Source organism: Protomyctophum parallelum, assembly GCF_964188405.1.
Source record: "Protomyctophum parallelum genome assembly, chromosome: 3".
Classification (NCBI taxonomy): Eukaryota; Metazoa; Chordata; class Actinopteri; order Myctophiformes; family Myctophidae; genus Protomyctophum; species Protomyctophum parallelum.
In genome coordinates, this window is record NC_139698.1 from 6145178 (window position 1) to 6169709 (window position 24532).

General features: G+C 47.4%; 1 protein-coding gene across 1 annotated transcript; it reads right to left on the minus strand.

Annotated features, from left to right (window-relative positions):
* Window positions 1-4509: 4509 nt before the first annotated feature.
* Window positions 4510-24080, minus strand: LOC310856153 (interleukin-6 receptor subunit alpha-like; the record flags this gene model as incomplete). Its single annotated transcript, XM_083761399.1, has 9 exons — window positions 4510-5650; window positions 6155-6284; window positions 8025-8088; window positions 10432-10469; window positions 12654-12822; window positions 13288-13460; window positions 14764-14945; window positions 22304-22427; window positions 23912-24080. Coding segments are annotated over 9 exons (1305 nt in total), but the record flags the coding sequence as incomplete, so codon positions are not given.
* Between the last annotated feature and the right edge of the window lie 452 nt (window positions 24081-24532).

Genomic DNA, 24532 nt, shown 5'->3' on the forward strand with positions numbered 1-24532 from the left:
GGTGAAATAGAAGCCAAGTAGAATGGTTAGGGCGAGGGACTGGATTGTTTGTTTTCGGTCCCCTTCTATGATGCTGTGGTGGGCTCAGGTAACTGTAACGCCGGATGCCAGGAGTACGGCCGTGTTGAGAAGTGGGACTTCAAACGGGTCTAGCGTTGTAATGCCGGAGGGTGGTCAGCAGCCTCCGAGGTCGGGGGTTGGGTTGAGGCTTGAGTGATAAAAGGCTCAGAAGAAGCCTGCAAAGAAGAAGACTTCTGAGGTGATGAAGAGGATTATACCATATCGTAGGCCTTTTTGAACGGGAGGTGTGTGGTGTCCTTGGAATGTTCCCTCGCGAATAATATCTCGTCATCATTGGTATATGGTGAGGGTGGTGAGGAATAATCCGAGGGTTATCAGAATTATGGAGTTGAAGTGGAATCATATGGCTAGGCCAGCTGTGAGGAGTAGGGCGGCAACTGCCCCTGTAAGGGATCGAACTGGGAGCCTTCCGGACCCCAATCGGGCCGCTCTACCCCCTGAGCCACTGACGCCCCTGATCTTTATAGGACTGACTGTCCACACTGTCATTAATTGTGATCTTTAAGACCACACTGTTATTAAATCTGATCTTTAAGACCGACTGTCCACAGTGTTATTTATCATTGATACAAACATAGCCGATCCATAACCGACTATAGTTAGAGAGAGTCTGGAAAAACCGACTGTCCCAGGTTAGACTAGAGAGAGTCTGGCAAACCGACTGTCCCAGGTTAGACTAGAGAGAGTCTGGCAAACCGACTGTCCCAGGTTAGACTAGAGAGAGTCTGGAAAAACCGACTGACCCAGGTTAGACTAGAGAGAGTCTGGAAAAACCGACTGACCCAGGTTGGACTAGAGAGAGTCTGGAAAAACCGACTGTCCCAGGTTAGACTAGAGAGAGTCTGGAAAAACCGACTGTCCCAGGTTAGACTAGAGAGAGTCTGGCAAACCGACTGTCCCAGGTTAGACTAGAGAGAGTCTGGAAAAACCGACTGTCCCAGGTTAGACTAGAGAGAGTCTGGAAAAACCGACTGTCCCAGGTTAGACTAGAGAGAGTCTGGAAAAACCGACTGACCCAGGTTAGACTAGAGAGAGTCTGGAAAAACCGACTGTCCCAGGTTGGACTAGAGAGAGTCTGGCAAACCGACTGTCCCAGGTTGGACTAGAGAGAGTCTGGCAAACCGACTGTCCCAGGTTGGACTAGAGAGAGTCTGGAGAAACCGACTGACCCAGGTTAGACTAGAGAGAGTCTGGAAAAACCGACTGTCCCAGGTTAGACTAGAGAGAGTCTGGCAAACCGACTGTCCCAGGTTGGACTAGAGAGAGTCTGGCAAACCGACTGTCCCAGGTTAGACTAGAGAGAGTCTGGAGAAACCGACTGTCCCAGGTTAGACTAGAGAGAGTCTGGAGAAACCGACTGTCCCAGGTTAGACTAGAGAGAGTCTGGCAAACCGACTGTCCCAGGTTGGACTAGAGAGAGTCTGGCAAACCGACTGTCCCAGGTTAGACTAGAGAGAGTCTGGCAAACCGACTGTCCCAGGTTAGACTAGAGAGAGTCTGGAGAAACCGACTGACCCAGGTTAGACTAGAGAGAGTCTGGCAAACCGACTGTCCCAGGTTAGACTAGAGAGAGTCTGGCAAACCGACTGTCCCAGGTTAGACTAGAGAGAGTCTGGCAAACCGACTGTCCCAGGTTAGACTAGAGAGAGTCTGGCAAACCGACTGTCCCAGGTTAGACTAGAGAGAGTCTGGAAAAACCGACTGTCCCAGGTTAGACTAGAGAGAGTCTGGAAAAACCGACTGTCCCAGGTTAGACTAGAGAGAGTCTGGCAAACCGACTGTCCCAGGTTAGACTAGAGAGAGTCTGGAAAAACCGACTGTCCCAGGTTAGACTAGAGAGAGTCTGGAAAAACCGACTGACCCAGGTTAGACTAGAGAGAGTCTGGCAAACCGACTGTCCCAGGTTAGACTAGAGAGAGTCTGGCAAACCGACTGTCCCAGGTTAGACTAGAGAGAGTCTGGCAAACCGACTGTCCCAGGTTAGACTAGAGAGAGTCTGGCAAACCGACTGTCCCAGGTTAGACTAGAGAGAGTCTGGAAAAACCGACTGACCCAGGTTAGACTAGAGAGAGTCTGGAAAAACCGACTGACCCAGGTTGGACTAGAGAGAGTCTGGCAAACCGACTGTCCCAGGTTAAACTAGAGAGAATCTGGCAAACCGACTGTCCCAGGTTGGACTAGAGAGACTAGAGTCTGGCAAACCGACTGTCCCAGGTTGGACTAGAGAGAGTCTGGCAAACCGACTGTCCCAGGTTAGACTAGAGAGAGTCTGGCAAACCGACTGTCCCAGGTTAGACTAGAGAGAGTCTGGAGAAACCGACTGACCCAGGTTGGACTAGAGAGAGTCTGGAAAAACCGACTGTCCCAGGTTAGACTAGAGAGAGTCTGGCAAACCGACTGTCCCAGGTTAGACTAGAGAGAGTCTGGCAAACCGACTGTCCCAGGTTAGACTAGAGAGAGTCTGGCAAACCGACTGTCCCAGGTTAGACTAGAGAGAGTCTGGAGAAACCGACTGTCCCAGGTTAGACTAGAGAGAGTCTGGCAAACCGACTGTCCCAGGTTAGACTAGAGAGAGTCTGGCAAACCGACTGTCCCAGGTTAGACTAGAGAGAGTCTGGCAAACCGACTGTCCCAGGTTAGACTAGAGAGTCTGGCAAACCGACTGTCCCAGGTTAGACTAGAGAGAGTCTGGAGAAACCGACTGACCCAGGTTGGACTAGAGAGAGTCTGGAAAAACCGACTGTCCCAGGTTAGACTAGAGAGAGTCTGGCAAACCGACTGTCCCAGGTTAGACTAGAGAGAGTCTGGCAAACCGACTGTCCCAGGTTAGACTAGAGAGAGTCTGGAGAAACCGACTGTCCCAGGTTAGACTAGAGAGAGTCTGGCAAACCGACTGTCCCAGGTTAGACTAGAGAGAGTCTGGCAAACCGACTGTCCCAGGTTAGACTAGAGAGAGTCTGGCAAACCGACTGTCCCAGGTTAGACTAGAGAGAGTCTGGCAAACCGACTGTCCCAGGTTAGACTAGAGAGAGTCTGGAGAAACCGACTGACCCAGGTTGGACTAGAGAGAGTCTGGAAAAACCGACTGTCCCAGGTTAGACTAGAGAGAGTCTGGAGAAACCGACTGTCCCAGGTTAGACTAGAGAGAGTCTGGAGAAACCGACTGTCCCAGGTTGGACTAGAGAGAGTCTGGAGAAACCGACTGTCCCAGGTTAGACTAGAGAGAGTCTGGCAAACCGACTGTCCCAGGTTAGACTAGAGAGAGTCTGGCAAACCGACTGTCCCAGGTTAGACTAGAGAGAGTCTGGCAAACCGACTGTCCCAGGTTAGACTAGAGAGAGTCTGGCAAACCGACTGTCCCAGGTTGGACTAGAGAGAGTCTGGAGAAACCGACTGTCCCAGGTTAGACTAGAGAGAGTCTGGCAAACCGACTGTCCCAGGTTAGACTAGAGAGAGTCTGGCAAACCGACTGTCCCAGGTTAGACTAGAGAGAGTCTGGAAAAACCGACTGTCCCAGGTTAGACTAGAGAGAGTCTGGAAAAACCGACTGTCCCAGGTTAGACTAGAGAGAGTCTGGAAAAACCGACTGTCCCAGGTTAGACTAGAGAGAGTCTGGCAAACCGACTGTCCCAGGTTGGACTAGAGAGAGTCTGGCAAACCGACTGTCCCAGGTTAGACTAGAGAGAGTCTGGCAAACCGACTGTCCCAGGTTGGACTAGAGAGAGTCTGGAGAAACCGACTGACCCAGGTTCGATTCCAGGCCTCAGCAAGTGTCCGTGAGCAAGACAATTAACCCCTAACTGTCCGCTCCACACTGCTCTGTCGGCAGGTCACGAGCCCAAAATAAAAGGAAAAGCTTGCAGATCTGCGTTATTATACAGTATCTGCCTAGGAGTTTGATTAGGTGGTTCGGGCAGCTATAGTACGGATGCCTCCCGAGCGTCTCCCTATAGGGAGGTCCTGGCTGCACGTCCCACTGGGTGGAGACCCCGGGGCAGACCAAGGACCACGTCCCACTGGGTGGAGACCCCGGGCAGACCAAGGACCACGTCCCACTGGGTGGAGACCCCGGGGCAGACCAAGGACCACGTCCCACTGGGTGGAGACCCCCGGGGGGCAGACCAAGGACCACGTCCCACTGGGAGGAGACCCCGGGGCAGACCAAGGACCATGTCCCACTGGGTGGAGACCCCCGGGGGGCAGACCAAGGACCACGTCCCACTGGGTGGAGACCCCGGGGCAGACCAAGGACCACGTCCCACTGGGAGGAGACCCCGGGGCAGACCAAGGACCACGTCCCACTGGGAGGAGACCCCGGGGCAGACCAAGGACCACGTCCCACTGGGTGGAGACCCCGGGACAGACCAAGGACCACGTCCCACTGGGTGGAGAGTGAGACCCCGGGGCAGACCAAGGACCAGATGGGGGGGATTATATCTCCACACGCCTTGGTTTTCCCCCTAGGAGGAAGTTGCTAATGTTTCGCTGGAGAGGGAAGTCTGGGGCTCTCTGCTGGAACCGTTTCCCCCGCGACCCGACTCCGGATAAGCGTTTGAAGTTGGACGAATGGAGAGGAGTTTGATCCTGATAGACAACACCTAGTATGTTCATGGGACAGTGTTTCAACGCATCATGTGCTGTGTATGTATAGCCTACGCATAGCTCACAGCGTGACACACATCTGCTACTGTGGAATCTGTGAGAAGGTCTACTTTGGTACTGTAAGTATGTTCGTTGCCAATACTTACTAGTACTTTATGCAAAACAAAAATATACCTGGATTATTTAACTGTACTATCACTGTTCTGGCAGTTGTAATTGGCTATGGTACACTGCGAGTTGGCGGGTAAAGTAATAGGCTACTATATTTGAGTAAAGTGCATTCCATATACTCATTCCAACGTTCGATCTGGAATTGTCTTCGGAAATGGAGGTGATATAACTATAGTAGTAGGCAATTAACGACTCACCAAACTCACTCACCTATCTCGATATTATAGGTTCATCATACGATTTTCACATTATTTTTATGTGTGCTTTCTCTTATCCTCTTCAATACAGGGTTAGGCAAATTACTTCTCAATTCTCTTACAAAGATCCTTTCTTTTTTTTACACGCCCTCTGCTGTTTGCATCGCTGTTATTAAATCGATCACCAGTTTTAATTAATTGATTCTCATAATTATCCAGATCATTGTGCTGACTCCCTGAGCTATAGTTCTGGAAGCGTTTTACCACACTGGAATATTTTGCGAAGTCGTAAGGACTATGTATTGCTCTTAATGATATTATAGCATTAGTTAGCCAACGCTGCCTACGTGTGAACCAGGAAGTAGCTGCTGTTGTCGAAATGAAGAACTTTGGTCTCCTCCGTCACATCCTCTTCTCCTCCTCTCTCCTCCTCCTCCTCCTCTTCTTCTCCTCCTCCTCTCTCCTGCTCCTCCTCGCCGGGGAGGGTGTGTTTGTAGCACGGGGGGGACATCACCCCCTGTGGCCAGGAGGACGTGGCAGAGAATGTGGAGGAGGAGGAGGGCTTGTGGGGGAAACATGGCTGCAGCAGACCTACGCGCCTGATAGAAGGAAGATAAGACGTCTTAGTTTATACTTTATAGGACTTTATTTTCTTCTTAAGAGGCCGATTCTACAAAATAATGGCTTCTAAATCAGTAGTTCTTAAACTATTTTGTGCCAAGGTACCCCCAAATTTATATTTAGAGGCCCCCCCTATCTGAATTATTTTGGGGTGCCAGCTAGGGACTCCACAGAAGAGAAGATTTGCGTTTAAAAAAGCTTGCAGCGTGGCACAAAGTGCAATCTGATTGATTGATTGATTGATTGATTGATTGATTGATTGAATGAAAATTGTATTAACAGTTTGCAGAATAGGTACAGTTCAAGGAAAGTACAGGTCTATCGCCCGTCCTCTATCCTGTCCATCTGTCCGTCTACTATCTTGAATCATACTGAATTACTATTTAAATTAAACAAAAAAACATATTATGGTAATAATAAACTTTCACTGCAATATGTAGGCTACAATATGCACAATAACCGTTCCACATGAAAGCACTGACCTTATGGTGTAGGCAGCCAGCGCCACCAACAGCCACAGGACGACACAGGAACTGACGGCCAGCAGCATGTGATACCACACCACCTCTGTCCAGTCTGACCACCACCTCACCTCACCACCACGCTCACCACCTAAACAACACACACGTTTCCCCCATAAGGGAAGGAAGGAAGGGGGTGTCAATGAGATCTACCACATAAACAACACACACGTTTCCCCCATAAGGGAAGGAAGGAAGGGGTGTCAATGAGATCTACCACCTAAACAACACACACGTTTCCCCCATAAGGGAAGGAAGGGGTTGGCATTATGAGATCAAGGCAGGAAAAAAGAAAGTTTGAGCAAAGCTTCTACCACAAACTGTACAGCTAAAGTTGTTTTACAAGGGGTGCATACTTAGTTTAGACTAGTCATTGGTTAGACATGGGTTAAGGTTAGGTTTAGGTGTGCTGCCCCGTGGGAGGTTAGGTTTAGGGTGAGGGTTTGTAGATAGGTTGTAGTTGTAGGACTAATGACTGGTCTAACCAATGACTAGTCTAAACCAAAAACTGTCTAAACTGTCTAAGTACTGCACCCCTGTCTGTCTGACACACTGACTTTTGTCTTTTGTGTGTTCATCCTTTTTATTCTAGCTCCTTAACTAATGCACGGTACACATCAGCTGCTACGCTCACGCAGCATCATATATTCCGGTATATATTATCTCAGGTACTACTGTACTGTATGTGTAAATATGGGGGGGGGGGGTTTACCTTGTAAAAGGGTGCAGTACTTAGTTTAGACAGTCAGTATACGTGTCAACCGCATAATCTATACATGAGACGACTGACACTGGTATAATCAACGGGTAGGTCCAAGTGGGCGAGCGAGGTCGGCTTGACAGGTCCAGGAAACGTTGGCTCCCTGCTACTCCAGTCCTCATTCATCGATTCCTGCTTCCTGTTCTGGGGAACTGGGGGGAGGGGGGGGGGGGGATCTCCTGAAGTCTACACACATTTACTTGGTTTTCGAGACATTCAGTTGGAGAAAGGCATCCCCACACCAAGAGAGAAAAGAGAAAGAGTGTGTGCGTACATGCGTGTGTTTTGACCATAGACTGTAAAAAATATGGACAAAGCGTTTCCCGGGTCTAACATGAACGTAAAATGAAGCCTGTCAGTCCTTGCACTGTAAGTCGCCGTCTTTCTAGATCCGTTTGGGCCCAGCTGGCCCATTGGCTGGCCCAGACAACGAGGCGGGACTTCCCCCCCTTCTTCTTAGTTGGTTTTTATTTTGACTCGAGTGGGTGGGGAATCCCGATCATAGACTGTAACGGTAGCCACGCCCCTCAGAACATGCGCGACTTTATGGTCATTTCTTTCATAAACGGGACCATAATTTTCCAAAAAGAATATTATGACATTAGAAATGAGACTTTAAACTAGTGACTGGAAGCAGAAAGTATTCATGACCATGTTTATTAAGGTAATACAGTCTAGGTGAAGTTGGGCCCATGATACATGGACTTCTATGGGGCTATGGGTTCTTTTGGGCCCAATGACAGCGCCACAACAGGCCATTATATGAACTTTCAGGAAATCCCGATTTCCTCAGTGGCTTCACAAAATATCTGTCTGACTGCCCCCCTGGTTTTGACCTAGTTCCCATGCCATTGGGTGCAACTATGAGCTCCCTCTTCAAGCCCAATGGTAGAGGGGGAGCACGCACGCACATGCACACACGCACACGCACACGCACGCACGCACACACACACACACACACACACACACACACACACACACACACACACACACACACACACACACACACACACACACACACACACACACACACACACACACACACACACACACACACACAGTGGTCATTACCTTTGGTGGTCAAGACAGCCTCAGCAGGGATTCCAGATCCTTCAGATTCGGGGTAGAATGGATACTGTGGACAACATGGAGACATCATTTATTATGCTTGATTCTGATTGGTCAATCCCTGAATTCAGCAGTGTTATTTGAGTATACCACAGACGAAAAACAGTCTAAGTCCAAATATCATTCTGACCCCTCCACGAAAAGGCCTCGTTGTCCTGACCCCTGATCTATCATTTATACATTATGGATCAATAGTGTGGACTTTTAGACTGTTTTTCGTCTGTGGCATGACCGCTGATCAAAGCCTCAGAGCACCTGCAGGCTGCGCTGCGTCATGCTCAGTCAGTCAGTCAGTCAGTCAGTCGTGACAGACATTTAAGAGCAGGTGATTTAACACCATATAATGTTGATGACCGCAAACATCTGTGTCTGTCTGACTCATTTAATGATGAGGTGTGAACAGCACTGGTTCTGCATGTGACAAAGTCACGAAGAAGAATCAATCAAATCAATCAATTATGTGCGTGCGTGTGTGTGTGGGTGGGTGGGCTCCAAGATATTGCCTGTGATGCAGTGGCGTGCACAGACATTTAGAGGGGCAGGTGCTCAAGTGAAAAAAAAAGGGCACCTTGTGCAGCGCATTTTGGGGCGGGAACCCATTTTGGTGCTTTATAGCTATTGAAAAATAGCAGATCTACAAGCTCGTAGCGCGCCACCGAGTGGCGCGCTAAGAGCTTGTAGGTCTGCTATTTTTCTTTAATCGAAGAACCACTGACATAATTATAGAAACATAGCTTTAGATTGTGGGGGCCTAAATAATATAGTAGAAGCGTTTCTTTATCAAGATTTGATCAATGTCACCGCATGGTCCACACACTACAAATTAAGAAAGAAAATAAAACATTTTATTTTATTTTTTTTAGCAAAATTGCTAAAAGGGCAGGGGGTGCTCTGGCACCCCCTAGTGTCTATCTGTGCACGCCACTGCTGTGATGGAATGGCGTTACTGAGCTGCTTTTGCATGTCACTGCAGTCTGTCTGTCTGTCACGACTCTGATCGACATGTATGGACAAAGGTTTATTAGACCCTGTTAATATGAAGGTGACATTGACGTGGCACATGAGATACGTCACCATGCATAGATGTATTCTGTGAGGCTATATACTGTAGCCTGCTCCAGACCAGGCTAACAGGCTAACAGCCAGGCTTGACTCATCCTGGTACCTTAACTGTTCAGTCAACAGTCAACAGTCAATACTGTCAACGGGTGTTGACTTAATTTTATTAGTCCAGGAAGTAAGTGAGAGCCGTGTCCATCCATGACATCATGGAGTCCATGGACACTTTCAAATCCTACTAAAATAATCTAAAAACACATATTATTATTACCCACATAAAAACCCCAATGGGAAAGCGTTTCTTGTCTCCAAAACATCATTAATAAAAGATCTGGTTGCAAAAGGGGTGAAGTGCAGCCCTTTAACAGTCACATTATTATATCGGTGAAAATAATCTGGATTATTTTGAGACCTCATTTCTTACACATTATATCCGCTATTGTCTGCCAAGTCATTTCTCACCGTTTTATTATTACAGCATCTGTGTTGTGTATGCTTTAACTTCCCCATAAAGCCAGTCTCATCCGTTTCAGGAGGAGTACAATCTGTAATCTCGTGGTCTGTTGCAGAAATCTCCACTTGACCTCGTGGCCTTTTTTTGAAAGGAAGCTGTGATTGTGAATTAATGTGAATCATGGCCTTTTTTTAAAGGAAGCTGTGATTGTGAATTAATGTGAATAATTTACAGTGTCACTTACAGTATAGTCACAGTCTGACTACATTAAGGTCGAAGCTGGCTTTGTCGTAAATACTGCATTAACCCATTCAGGGCGGGAACCCCTTTTGGTGTTTTAAGCATTATGTTGTACTTTAGCTATTGAAAATAAATAGCAGATCTACAAGCTACAAGCTTGTTTTACATACTTTCGTGGGTCCTTGACATGAAAAAGGTTGAGCACCACTGAAAGAAACATTTAGAAACTTTTAGGATTTAGAAGATCTTTTTTTTTTTTTGCCTCAGACTGCAATAAGTCATTAAGACCTGAGGTCGCTACAAGAGCTTGTTGCACCTGGCAGTTTTATGAATCTAATCAATATTCTGGCAGTTATATGAATGTTCTTGTTTGTTCATGTATTTGGCCGCAGACTCCCGTCTCAAAATATGTTTTCTTTGAAATGTATTCAAATATTTGCACAACATACAAAAGAAAATAAAAAAGCATATCTACAAACTATGAGCTTGCAGATCTGCTATTTTTTAATTGCCAAAAATATTGGTTATCACAATAATCGTGTCACACACAGAGGACTTGATTGTGACGGACGGACGGACAGACAGACAGACAATTACCATGGTGATGGACAGGTCATCAGTGTTGGAGGTCTGAGCTGGGGGTTGGACACACACACACACACACACACACACACACACACACACACACACACACACACACACACACACACACACACACACACACAGAAAGAACAGGATTTCCCACATTAATTTGGAATTCATGGAAATGGCCGTGAACTTGACGCTCACGAAGGTTGTTCGGAAACTCCGCCAAATCCTACGGGACCTCTTTAGGTGGCAGAGAAATCTGCGCAAGCATACACTATACGCGTATAGATTTATTCAGAAGGCTTTAGTCTTCATGCTGAATCAATACATTGTTCCCAAATCTCAGATAAAATATGTAGGCATGTGTCCCCAACATATTGGTCGATCAGCACATAAAGAAACTAGAAAAAGTGCCCTTCTGGGCACAGGTCTCCACCAGGATAGGAATGTAGGACATTGCAGCTTGCCTTCATCTGGTGGTTGGATAAAAGGGCAACAAAAGTAAACTAGGGAGTTGGCATACAAAGTTATCCACAGATCTGTGCAGTTAGAGGTAAAAACACTTTTCGGCCAGTTATAGCGCCACCTTGAGGCTGAGTTGAAATTGTTCATGTGGCATTTCTTCCTCGGCCTAGTGGGAATGTGTGTGCACAATTTCACGGAAATCACACGATGTGTTCATGATTTGCAGCATTTTGTTTGAAACTGAGCACTCCTGTGAACTTTGGAAGCCAATGTTAACCAATCAGGATGGAGTCTGAGAAATCTGAAAGACCCGTTTCGTTGAATGGCTCTAGAGAGACTGTGTACCAATTTGCGTGATGTTTGGACAAAATCTGTAGGTGTACTGTGCAAAAAATTGTTTTGCACAAAGCGGCCTCCTGGTGGCGCTATAACAGGCCGTTCTGGAAAGTTTGGGGCAGAGGTTCATCGTTGGCATCCAGGGAGTGTGTGTGCAAAGTTTGGCATCGACCGGGTTAACGGTGGCCGAGATTAGCTGCTCACGGACACACACACGGACGGACACACGGACGGACGGACGGACGGACGGACGGACGGACGGAGTGCAAAACATACTCTCCCCCCATGCCTTCGGCCTGGTGGAGACAATTATAGCCTATATAATAAAAGCTGAGTGCACTTGTATGCCTAAATGCATGCATTCTATAGGCAAGTTAGTAGAGTCCCATACAGAAACTGCCCTTGCAAGCCCGACACCTTTTTATTTATTTATTAGGATATTACTATAGCATGCGCGATTGCGCTTCTCACTTGACAGCTTTCTACTCGCAGTGCAACGCGTTGTGAGCTTGTAGATCGGCTCTCGCGCATGTTAAAAAACAAACTTATAAACACATACATAATTATGGTCATAATTTATGTAGTGCAAATAAGTAACTGTTTCACTCAATATAAGAAAGCTTTCACCTAGTAACAGTACTTTTCATTTTATTTATTTTACAGTCAGTGTATTTGCCCCGGGTCTGTATGGAAGGAGTGCGCACGCACGCACACACGCACGCACGCACGCACGCACGCACAAACGCACGCACGCACACACACACGCACGCAACAAACAAACAAGCAGTGGCTTCAAGTTCATCATTCCACCCCACTAGACCGGAAACAAGGAAGGAAACCCCCCTGCCCCACCCCCGGGTGTCATGGCAACTTGTGTGTGTGCGTGTGTGCGTGCGTGCCTGCCTGCCTGCCTGTGTGTGTGTGCCTTGTTGTGGGTGACGCGGTGAAGGTTGTTGATGTCCAGGTTCACTCACTCAGGACACCCAGACCCTGACTCTGATTATCCGTTCCTTTCGCCCCCTGATGGTCTGCTGGTGGGATTATCTGTTCTCATATGCTGTCCTTTCAGAACCCAACGCCTCCACAACACAAGCCCTAATGCTTCCTGTTATACAACAGGTCGTTTTCGAGGAAGCAATTTTGTGTGTGTGTGTGTGTGTGTGTGTGTGTGTGTGTGTGTGTGTGTGTGTGTGTGTGTGTGTGTGTGTGTGTGTGTGTGTGTGTGTGTGTGTGCGTGCGTGTGTGTGTGTGTGTGTGTGTGTGTGTGCATGTACTAACCTGTCCAGGTGTGTGCGTAGAGCGCGGGGCTCCAGTGTGTATGTGTGTGTGTGTGTGTGTGTGCATGTACTAACCTGTCCAGGTGTGTGCGTAGAGCGCGGGGCTCCAGTGTGTGTGTGTGTGTGTGTGTGTGTGTGTGTGCATGTACTAACCTGTCCAGGTGTGTGCGTAGAGCACGGCGCTCCAGTCGCTCCAGAGGCCGTCGTCCCAGTCGTCCTTGGCTCTGAGCTGCACAGCGTACTCCTCACCGGGCATGGCGTCAGTGATGGAGTAACACATGTTCTTCTTCATGACCTGCCAGTACACCGTCTCTCCACCCATCTGTGCAGAGAACACACGCATGTAGGCGCACGCACACACACAGCCACGCACGCAGCCACGCACGCACACAGCCACGCACGCAGCCACACACAGTCACACACACGTATGTTTGGCTGTCGTTGGTCAAACATCATTTATTTACTATTGAACACAGGAAATCACTGCATGTGTGCGGTCAGCACACACATGTCCATTTGTAAAAGTCTTGCCTTGCGAAATAATGGCAACAACACTGACGTTGCAGTGTGTGTGTTTTGAGATTTCGCAAATGTGATTTCTCGACCTCAGTGCATGAGACTTCCCGCTATAAGATATACAGTATATGTCACAACAAGGAGTACAGTACACATACCTGTACCACAGTGTCTCCATAGTGGACTATGTACAGTAGAGGTACAGTACACAAAACTGTACCACAGTGTCCTCCATAGTAGACTATGTACAGTAGAGGTACAGTACACATACCTGTACCACAGTGTCCATGGTGGACTGCAGCGGCCGGTACATCAGCTCGTACTGCAGGCTGTAGAAGTGGTCCTTGCTCTTCCAGGACAGCGGGGGTCCCCAGGTGACCTCCAGCCTTCTCTCCTGACCCTCCACCTGGGTCACGCTCACCGCCGAGGGGGGGTCTGGCTTCACTGGGGGGGAGAAAGACAGGATGAGGGGAGACGGGACGGGGTTAGCAACTTATTACTTAAATGCCTTAATGTCATATTCGACCATGGTAGGCTTCCGGTTGTTTATAGGATTGACTTTAAAATTCTGTTACTTGTCTATAAAGCTCTCAATGGTCTCGCACCTCCGTACCTCCGTGACTGCCTACCTAGATATGTCCCTAGCCGCCCCCTCAGGTCCTCCAATGCTGGCCTACTTGAAGTGCCTAAAAAAAAGTGCACAAAAAAGTACGGTGAGGCAGCTTTTTGCTTCTATGGCCCAACAGCCTGGAATAAACTTCCATTCGAGCTCAGACACGCACCCTCTGTAGACATTTTTAAATCTCAACTCAAGACTCACCTCTTCACCCTTGCTTTTAGTTGAGTTTTATTTTTATTTTATGTCTTTTTATTTATTTTATGTTCTTATATTCGGTTTTTTTCTCTGCTATTGTTTTATCATTTTAACTACTTGTGTTTTTATTGTATTTTATTTTTGTGTCCTGCCCTGTGAAGCACTTTGAGCTGCATTTATGTATGAAAAGTGCTATACAAATAAAGTTTATTATTATTTATTATTAATATTGTCTATCATTTTGTTATATTAAACCCCTCTGGTGTCTCGCATTTTGTTTTCAAATGCTCATTTTGGTCATGGGTGGAACTCCGCACACCATTTTCTGCTCTCAGAAATATCTTTAGGAAGCCCGAAACGTTACCACCATAAAGTAAAGATATTTCCGGGAGCAGACTCTTTGTATTCCTAATCTATTACTTTGATCCAGCACCGACTATATTAGTTAGTTACTAGGTTATATAGATGCGTGTGTCTTTTCGGCTGTTTTTCAGCCTCCTCTGCCACTGTAGCCTATTTGTAGATATTTCTCGTCACACAGCTTGCAGAAAAAGAGAATGAGAGAGCTTTACAACAGAACTATTATAGGGGCCAAACTATTAGAGCATTTGAACACTGAATGATGCCTGCCTTGCAGTCACACTGTGGGACAGACAGGGTCTCCATTTGTGGGACGCCTGAAATGTCTTGGGAAGGACGGGCCTGTCCCACACAAAGGGGGTCATCTGGTCAGCCTAATACACGCACACGCACACACGCACACGCACACGCACGCACGCACGCACGCACGCACGCACGCACGCACGCACGCACGCACGCACACACACACACACACACACACACACACACACACACACACACACACACACACACACACACACACACACACACACACACACACACACACACACACACACACGCGCAGTGACTTACGGATGCCCAGAGGGCTGAACTCCAGCACGGGGCTGAGCCTGCTGCCGGTCAGGCTGGACACACACATCACGGCCCTGTGCGTGGCCCGGTGCTCGTCCTCGCTGTGCTCCGCCGCACACCACCACCGGGACAGACGGGACGAGTACGAGCACTCTGTCCTCGACGGCGGGTCGCCCTCCTGTCTAGAGGGGAGGGGAGAGGAGAGGGGAGAGGTGGTTAGTCCTCCTGTTTAGAGGGGAGGGGAGAGGTGGTTAGTCCTCCTGTCTAGAGGGGAGGGGAGAGGTGGTTAGTCCTCCTGTCTAGAGGGGAGGGGAGAGGTGGTTAGTCCTCCTGTCTAGAGGGGAGGGGAGAGGGGGTTAGTCCTCCTGTCTAGAGGGGGAGAGGAGAGGAGAGGGGAGAGGAGGTTAGTCCTCCTGTCTAGAGGGGAGGGGAGGGGAGGGGAGAGGGGGTTAGTCCTCCTGTCTAGAGGGGAGGGGAGGGGAGGGGAGAGGGGGTTAGTCCTCCTGTCTAGAGGGGAGGGGAGGGGAGGGGAGAGGGGGTTAGTCCTCCTGTCTAGAGGGGAGGGGAGGGGAGGGGAGAGGGGGTTAGTCCTCCTGTCTAGAGGGGAGGGGAGAGGTGGTTAGTCCTCCTGTCTAGAGGGGGAGAGGTGGTTAGTCCTCCTGTCTAGAGGGGAGAGGTGGTTAGTCCTCCTGTCTAGAGGGGAGGGGAGAGGTGGTTAGCCCTCCTGTCTAGAGGGGAGGGGAGAGGGGGTTAGTCCTCCTGTCTAGAGGGGGAGAGGTGGTTAGTCCTCCTGTCTAGAGGGGGAGAGGTGGTTAGTCCTCCTGTCTAGAGGGGGAGAGGTGGTTAGCCCTCCTGTCTAGAGGGGAGGGGAGAGGGGGTTAGTCCTCCTGTCTAGAGGGGAGGGGAGAGGTGGTTAGTCCTCCTGTCTAGAGGGGAGAGGAGAGGGGGTTAGTCCTCCTGTCTAGAGGGGGAGAGGTGGTTAGTCCTCCTGTCTAGAGGGGAGGGGAGAGGGGGTTAGTCCTCCTGTCTAGAGGGGAGGGGAGAGGGGGTTAGTCCTCCTGTCTAGAGGGGAGGGGAGAGGAGGTTAGTCCTCCTGTCTAGAGGGGAGGGGAGAGGAGGTTAGTCCTCCTGTCTAGAGGGGAGGGGAGGGGAGGGGAGAGGGGGTTAGTCCTCCTGTCTAGAGGGGAGGGGAGGGGAGGGGAGAGGGGGTTAGTCCTCCTGTCTAGAGGGGAGGGGAGGGGAGGGGAGAGGGGGTTAGTCCTCCTGTCTAGAGGGGAGGGGAGGGGAGGGGAGAGGTGGTTAGTCCTCCTGTCTAGAGGGGGAGAGGGGGTTAGTCCTCCTGTCTAGAGGGGAGGGGAGAGGGGGTTAGTCCTCCTGTCTAGAGGGGAGGGGAGAGGTGGTTAGTCCTCCTGTCTAGAGGGGAGGGGAGAGGGGGTTAGTCCTCCTGTCTAGAGGGGAGGGGAGAGGTGGTTAGTCCTCCTGTCTAGAGGGGAGGGGAGAGGGGGTTAGTCCTCCTGTCTAGAGGGGGAGAGGTGGTTAGTCCTCCTGTCTAGAGGGGAGAGGAGAGGGGGTTAGTCCTCCTGTCTAGAGGGGAGAGGTGGTTAGTCCTCCTGTCTAGAGGGGAGAGGTGGTTAGTCCTCCTGTCTAGAGGGGAGGGGAGAGGGGGTTAGTCTTCCTGTCTAGAGGGGAGGGGAGAGGAGGGGAGAGGTGGTTAGTCCTCCTGTCTAGAGGGGAGGGGAGAGGGGGTTAGTCCTCCTGTCTAGAGGGGAGGGGAGAGGGGGTTAGTCCTCCTGTCTAGAGGGGAGGGGAGAGGAGGTTAGTCCTCCTGTCTAGAGGGGGAGAGGTGGTTAGTCCTCCTGTCTGCAGGTGTATATATGGTGTATAGATATAGAGGTGTATTGTTCCAGATGGTGTATAGATTATACACCATCGAACGGGTATTATGGACTTGTTACCAGTGTATTTAATTTACATTTTTGCGAAATATTTAGTGTGGCCAAGTATTGGGAGTGTGCGGCCAAGTTTCACGACAACCGGGTGCATTCTGCCTTCATGCTTTGTGTGTAAGATGACGCGTACAGTACTGATGTACAGTACAGTACAGTGTACAGTACTGTACGTAGATTGGAAAGATCTGTAGCTGCAGTGGCGAAAATAAAAACAATCTGTGCGCTGTAGCTATTTATCAAAACCTTATTTGTGTTTGTTTAGAAGTTGAATCTTCTCAAATATAAATTGTACGTTTTTAAAATTTATTAGAAAATATTGCACTTTTTCTCTCCTCTCCTCTCCTCTCCTCTCCTCTCCTCTCCTCTCCTCCTCTCCTTTCGTTTTATTTTCTAAAATGTGGCATATCATACTGTAGGAAGCAGGAAATTGATGCAAGCAGGACCTCGTGCACCCGAGGAGTCGTTTCCTACACTGTCACGTCCATGATAGATGGCAAGAACACATTCTTGGCATGGCGTGAACCCGGGCCAAGATAATGTGTTCTTCATGCCAGTGAAATGTCCTGCAGGGAAAATGCAACAGGAAATAAGGGTCCCGTGTAGGAAAGGAGGCGCGTCTGATTATGTCTATTGTGTGAATGGTGATTCATTTCCCATCATCATCATCATCATCATCATCATCATCATCATCATCATCATCTGTTTTTAACCCATTTTGGCGGGAACCCCTTTTGGTGTTGGTAAAACCTTGTTATAATTTAGCTATTGAAAAATAGCAGATCTACAAGCTCGTAGCTTGTAGGTCTGCTATCTTTGAAAAATCATAGCGCAAATTTGGAAACATAGATAGAAACATAGGTATTTCAGAAAACTGTTTTTGATTTAGAAGACTCTTTTTTTTTTTCGACGTCAGGCCTAAATGGGTTAAAGTCCGTTTCCGAGGCACCGCTGGGTTGGACTGGACTCTCGATATGGCTTCCTTCCACCGGGAACCGCATGGTCGATGCCGAGTGCTTTCATGTCAGCCGACATATTCTTAGGCCGGCCACTGGGTCTTGTCCCCTCTATAGGTTAATCGACATTACTTTCTTTTTTTTATTTATTTTTTTATCCCACGATTTTGTAACTCATTTTTCACCCCTGTGTCAATCATCTAATGTGATCCTGGGCTCTACACACCCTCCACCAACCTAGTCCCCATATATGGGGGACAAGGGGAGAGCAACGGACTTGAACTCATGCTTCCTTCATGCCCGAGTATCCAAGTTGCTCCTTTACACCTGACAGGGGGGAGTTTCCCTGGTTGGACGTAGCGCGTGGAAGGAGCACGTTATTCCAACCAGTTCCTTTCCCCTCCATCAGGCGCCCCGGCTGGCCAGGAGGAGGCAGTTTAGTGACCAGGATTACTGCATGTTTTTTGTGAGGGTACCTACCCTAGGGGACACGGGGAGAACATGCAAACTCCACACAGAAAGGCCCTTTCGCCAACCCCGCCCCCACCGAAATTCCTTCCTTTTTTCTTTTTTTTTTTTAATTTATATTTTTATCCCACGATTTTGTAACCCATTTTTGGGTTCTGGGCTCTACACACCCTCCACCAACCTAGTCCCCCATATGGAAATCCCTTCCTTACAACAGTGGTTCTCAAAGTCTGGCGACTCCCAGGGGTCCAGTGGGTTCCCAGCTAAATTAATGTGAATCAATATTTGTTTAACTATATACTTCAGGCTAAACAAGCTATAGGCCTACAGCTCACAAGGTGATGCCATGTGACACGTTGTGAGCTTCTAGATCGGCTATTTTCCAAAAGAAATCTCAAAAAGATGTGAAAATGTTTAGATGTCGTTGAAACATTGCAACAACAGCACACATCTTGTATCTTGTGACCCTGGCACAGAATAACCGCGGCAAAATATTAATTTGAGGTCCATGACACAATCAGATAATGTCTGAGAACCAGTGACTATAATGTCCTTATACAGAAAGGAACTGGTTGGAATAACGTGTTCCTTCCACGCGCTACATCCAACCAGGGTGTAAAGGAGCAACTTGGATACTCGGGCATGAAGGAAGCATGAGTTCAAGTCCGTTGCTCTCCCCTTGTCCCCCATATGGGGACTATGTTGGTGGAGGGTGTGTAGAGCCCAGGATCACATTAGATGATTGACACAGGGGTGAAAAATGGGTTACAAAATCGTGGGATAAAAAAAATATATATAAAAATAAAAATAAAGTCCTTTATTTTTTTGCCTGACGCGCAGGCAATTCATTTTCGATGATAGGTGTGCGTTTATTTTTGGACGAGAAGTTGAGGGGTCGCGGGCGACAACGCTTGCGTTGTCTCGCCCCTCATGAGCAGACCTGATCAGATGTTTTAGTGTTAGTCTAGTTTTAGTCGAGTAAATATCATAAGATTTTAGACGACTAAATCTACAGGTGATTTAGTCGACTAAAATGTATTTTGGCAGGCCTTGATGCAGTCGTATAATGACTGATTTTACATTTTCTGAATTGAAGATTTACAATCTCACAACGTGTCGCATTGTGAGCTTGTAGATCGGATATTTTCAACATGCAACCAAGTGTAAAATGACTTACAGTATACTGGATCTCTTATAGTCCCTTCCTAACATTTTAGTCTTAGTTTTAGTCGTCATATAGCTTAGTTTTCATTTATTTTCCATTTAGTTTGTCAGTGAAAAAAAGGTAGTCGACGAACATTTTTCGCCTTCGTTTTTAGTGGACGGAATCAACACTGGTGTAGGTCAAACCCCTGTGAGTCACATGGTTCTGTGTCATTGGTGGTTCTGTGTCATTCATGTCCACCCGAAACCTCTAGTGGCTCAGACCGTCGCCGTGGATACGGGATGCTCACCAGACCGTCGCCATGGACAACAGAGGCTTGTGTATTGAGCGTGAATGATGATGTCATGATGATCCATCTGCTCTCATAGGGCTAGATCTTGCGCCACCCCTTAACCCTTATCCCTAAACTCATTTGCCACTATTAAAAAAAACACAACCTTTTAAAATAGTTCAAATAGCTGATCTACAAGCTCACAATGTCTGGATGTAGATCGGCCAGTTGAACTATTTTAAAATGTTTTTCAAAATAGTAAAAAAAATGCAAATACGTTTAGGGATAAGGGTGGCGCAAGATGGAGCCCATAGGGTAGAAACTATACACATTTTGGGCAGGAACCCTTTTTTGTGTTTTAAACATTATGCTATAATTTAGCTATTGAAAAAAAAAGCAGATCTACAAGCTCATAGCGCTTGTAGGTCTGCTATTTTTTTTAAATCGTAAAAATGTGGCGCAAATCTTTGAATAAACATTATTTCAAAGTGAATGTTTTTAACTCAGGTCTAAATGGGTTAATGATGGAGTGTCGTGCTTTTTATGTGGACACGCCCACCAGTATATGCTGGTTTGCCTGGTGGGCGGTGATGGGTGGTGGTGGGCGGTGATGGGTGGTGATCCACCTGAACTGAAGCCACACCCACAGCTGTTGTTGTATGATAAAGGGGGAGTGGTTAGGGGATATGATGATGTCACTATAGCACTGTTTTCGGCATTATCAAGGTTTCAGCCTCCAGGAAGAAACCCAAAATTCAAAGGGAAGACATCATTGCAAACACAACCACACAAAGGGGTCTAATGAAGTACTGTCACCTCATAAACACATGACATAACAACCACACAAAGGGGTCTAATGAAGTGCTGTCACCTCATAAACACATGACATAACAACCACACCAAGGGCTCTAATGAAGTGCTGTCACCTCATAAACACATGACATAACAACCACACCAAGGGCTCTAATGAAGTGCTGTCACCTCATAAACACATGACATAACAACCACACCAAGGGCTCTAATGAAGTGCTGTCACCTCATAAACACATGACATAACAACCACACCAAGGGCTCTAATGAAGTACTGTCACCTCATGAACACATGACATAACAACCACACCAAGGGGTCTAATGAAGTACTGTCACCTCATAAACACATGACATAACAACCACACAAAGGGGTCTAATGAAGTGCTGTCACCTCATAAACACATGACATAACAACCACACCAAGGGCTCTAATGAAGTGCTGTCACCTCATAAACACATGACATAACAACCACACCAAGGGCTCTAATGAAGTGCTGTCACCTCATAAACACATGACATAACAACCACACCAAGGGCTCTAATGAAGTGCTGTCACCTCATAAACACATGACATAACAACCACACCAAGGGCTCTAATGAAGTGCTGTCACCTCATAAACACATGACATAACAACCACACCAAGGGCTCTAATGAAGTACTGTCACCTCATGAACACATGACATAACAACCACACCAAGGGCTCTAATGAAGTACTGTCATCTCATAAACACATGACATAACAACCACACCAAGGGCTCTAATGAAGTACTGTCACCTCATAAACACATGACATAACAACCACACCAAGGGCTCTAATGAAGTACTGTCACCTCATAAACACATGACATAACAACCACACCAAGGGCTCTAATGAAGTACTGTCACCTCATAAACACATGACATAACAACCACACCAACCACACCTACGTCTAATGAAATGTCACCTCATGAACACATACAAAACTGGGAAAAAACACAATAATCACGGCATCTAAAATGTCAATGGGAAACACTACCTCTCTCTCACTGCCAGTGCTGGAATAAAGTAAACAAGAACCTTTAAAAGCCAACGTGACGTCAGTCACACCCAAACCCAAGTCCCCAGAAGCCAGAGGGAGAAGTGAAGCGCGGTGGGCACGGTGGCCAATTAGCCCTTCGCTATAAGTCCCCCCCGCCAACCTGTCCTTGTCCAATAGGCACGTTAGCAACGGTTACTAAGAGAGGGGAGATGGCAAGCTTTCCTTCTCACCCGCATAGAGCGTCGCAGTCCCGCCCCCCCTCGAGAGACCTGGGAAATAAATCCCCGTTCATTTTCCGGACTGCGACGCTCTATAGGGATGCAAGTTAAATGACAGGATTTGGTGTAATGCACTGTGTTAATCAGTATTATCGCCATCACCTTGGTCAATCAATCGTGTAACTTTCCGGACGTCAAGCGGTGTATGTGTTCAACAACACAGCCATGCAAAAATACCAAAGACCAATATGGGCTCGACTCACGAGCTTGCGTGCGCGGGGTTGTGCGCGGGGTTCATCTGGTTGTTAGATCGTAGATTGGCTATTTTTGCCAAAACACTGCAATTGTGGAAAACGACACAATAAGGACATGTAAGGATAGGGCATAGTATTGTATATTTGTCTGCCATTAATTGGTTTGATGAATTGAGTACCAAAGGACCTCAATGGAAACAAGCCATAGGCTTTCTTGGGGTTTAAATCCTCTTAGCAGCATGGGAAGTACAGTACCTTGTACTGTACTTCACTGTTTTTTCTTTTTCTTTTGCAAACCGCTAAAGTATTCAAATCAATCAATCAATCAATCAATCAATCAATCAATCAATCAATCAATAAATCAATAAATCAATCAATCAACCGATCAACCAATCATAAAAAGGAAAGGACAAGATGCCGGACGGTTCTCACCCCTTATAGAGCAGCAGGGAACAGGACGTGTGGGCGGAGACCGGCCGCTGCGGCGTCCAATCACAGCGGATCTTACTGCTGGGCGATCGCTTGTAACACTGCAGGATTGGCTGCTCTGGAGGACCTGCAGGACGAACAACGACGGGTAACATCTACATCACTCTGGATGATGATGATGAGAAACCTCCTTAAAGACCTGTCTGTCTGTCTGTCTGTCTGTCTGTCTGTCTGTCTGTCTGTCTGTCTGTCTCACAAACATATAAGTATAAGTGTATACAGGGTGTCTGCACCTTTCTAACCTTATTAGGACCACACTGGCCAAATTGTCAAATATTAGGCCTACTTAAGAAAGAGTTGCAAAAAGAGCTGATCTACAAGCGTACAGTTCGGCTATGTATCTGTGTGGCACAGAGTCAAACTAAATGTAAGGCCTCAACTCCTTCAATTCCAAGTGAGTGTCACGGTGGGGGAGGTCCCCAGTTCAAATATGATTATTTTGGGAGGTCCCCAGTTCAATATGATTCATTTTTGAGAGGGCTCAGTTCAATTATGATTATTTTGGTTGGGTCCTCAGTTGAAATATGATTATTTTGGTGGGGTCCCCAGTTCAAATATGATTATTTTGGTGGGTCCCCAGTTCAAATATGATTATTTTGGTGGGGTCCCCAGTTCAAATATGATTATTTTGGTAGGGTCCCCAGTTCAAATATGATTATTTTGGTGGGGTCCCCAATTCAAATATGATTATTTTGGTTGGGTCCCCAGTTCAAATATGATTATTTTGGTTGGGTCCCCAGTTCAAATATGATTATTTTGGTTGGGTCCCCAGTTCAAATATGATTATTTTGGTTTGGTCCTCAGTTCAAATATGATTATTTTGGTTGGGTCCCCAGTTCAAATATGATTATTTTGTTGGGGTCCCCAGTTCAAATATGATTATTTTGGTGGGGTCCCCAGTTCAAATATGATTATTTTGGTGGGGTCCCCAGTTCAAATATGATTATTTTGTTGGGGTCCCCAGTTCAAATATGATTATTTTGTTGGGGTCCCCAGTTCAAATATGATTATTTTGGTTGGGTCCCCAGTTCAAATATGATTATTTTGGTTGGGTCCCCAGTTCAAATATGATTATTTTGGTAGGGTCCCCAGTTCAAATATGATTATTTTGGTTGGGTCCCCAGTTCAAATATGATTATTTTGGTGGGGTCCCCAGTTCAAATATGATTATTTTGGTTGGGTCCCCAGTTCAAATATGATTATTTTGGTTGGGTCCCCAGTTCAAATATGATTATTTTGGTTGGGTCCCCAGTTCAAATATGATTATTTTGGTAGGGTTCCCAGTTCAAATATGATTATTTTGGTGGGGTCCCCAGTTCAATTATGATTATTTTGGTGGGGTCCCCAGTTCAAATATGATTATTTTGGTAGGGTTCCCAGTTCAAATATGATTATTTTGGTGGGGTCCCCAGTTCAAATATGATTATTTTGGTAGGGTTCCCAGTTCAAATATGATTATTTTGGTGGGGTCCCCAGTTCAAATATGATTATTTAAGCGGGCTGAAATAGATTTGCATCTGCAACGTTCCATCGTGATCTGGGGACTCGTACCTGCCACGTGAATCTTGACAGAGAAGTTGTGTCCGTGTCGGTGACAGGTGTACGCCCCGGTGTCTGTCACCGCCACCGCGGTCAGTGCCAGGATGCTGCCGCGCCTCCCAAACTGCACCCGTGCTCCTGCTCTTCCTCCTCCTCCTCCTCCTCCTCCTCCTCCCCCTCTTCCTCCTCCTCCTCCTCCGGTCACCAGCCTGCCGTTCCTCCTCCACTGAGCTCTGCTCCTCCTCACAGCCCTGGTCACCCTGAGGGCCTCGCCCTGCATAGAGACAGAGGAGGACAGAACCATTTAGATATAGAAACCTTAGAGTATATATGAATAGAGACGGCACCGGATTCCTCCTCCCATCCACTTGCATTAAGTTGCTAGGAACAAGTGCATTCTGGGATGGATTGCCCCAATAACATGAATGCGCTGGTCGTTGACTATCATTGTGCCGTTTGTGCGCGTTCAAGTATGAAACATTCGTTCACGTGTCATGGCCCCAATAACATGAACGTGCACAATGATAGTCAACGGACGATGGCTGCCATGTTATTTGGGGTCCAAAGTGGCCAGTGATAGACCATTAGGCTACATAGTTCTGCTTTAACCCATTTTGGACCCCAAGAGGGGTT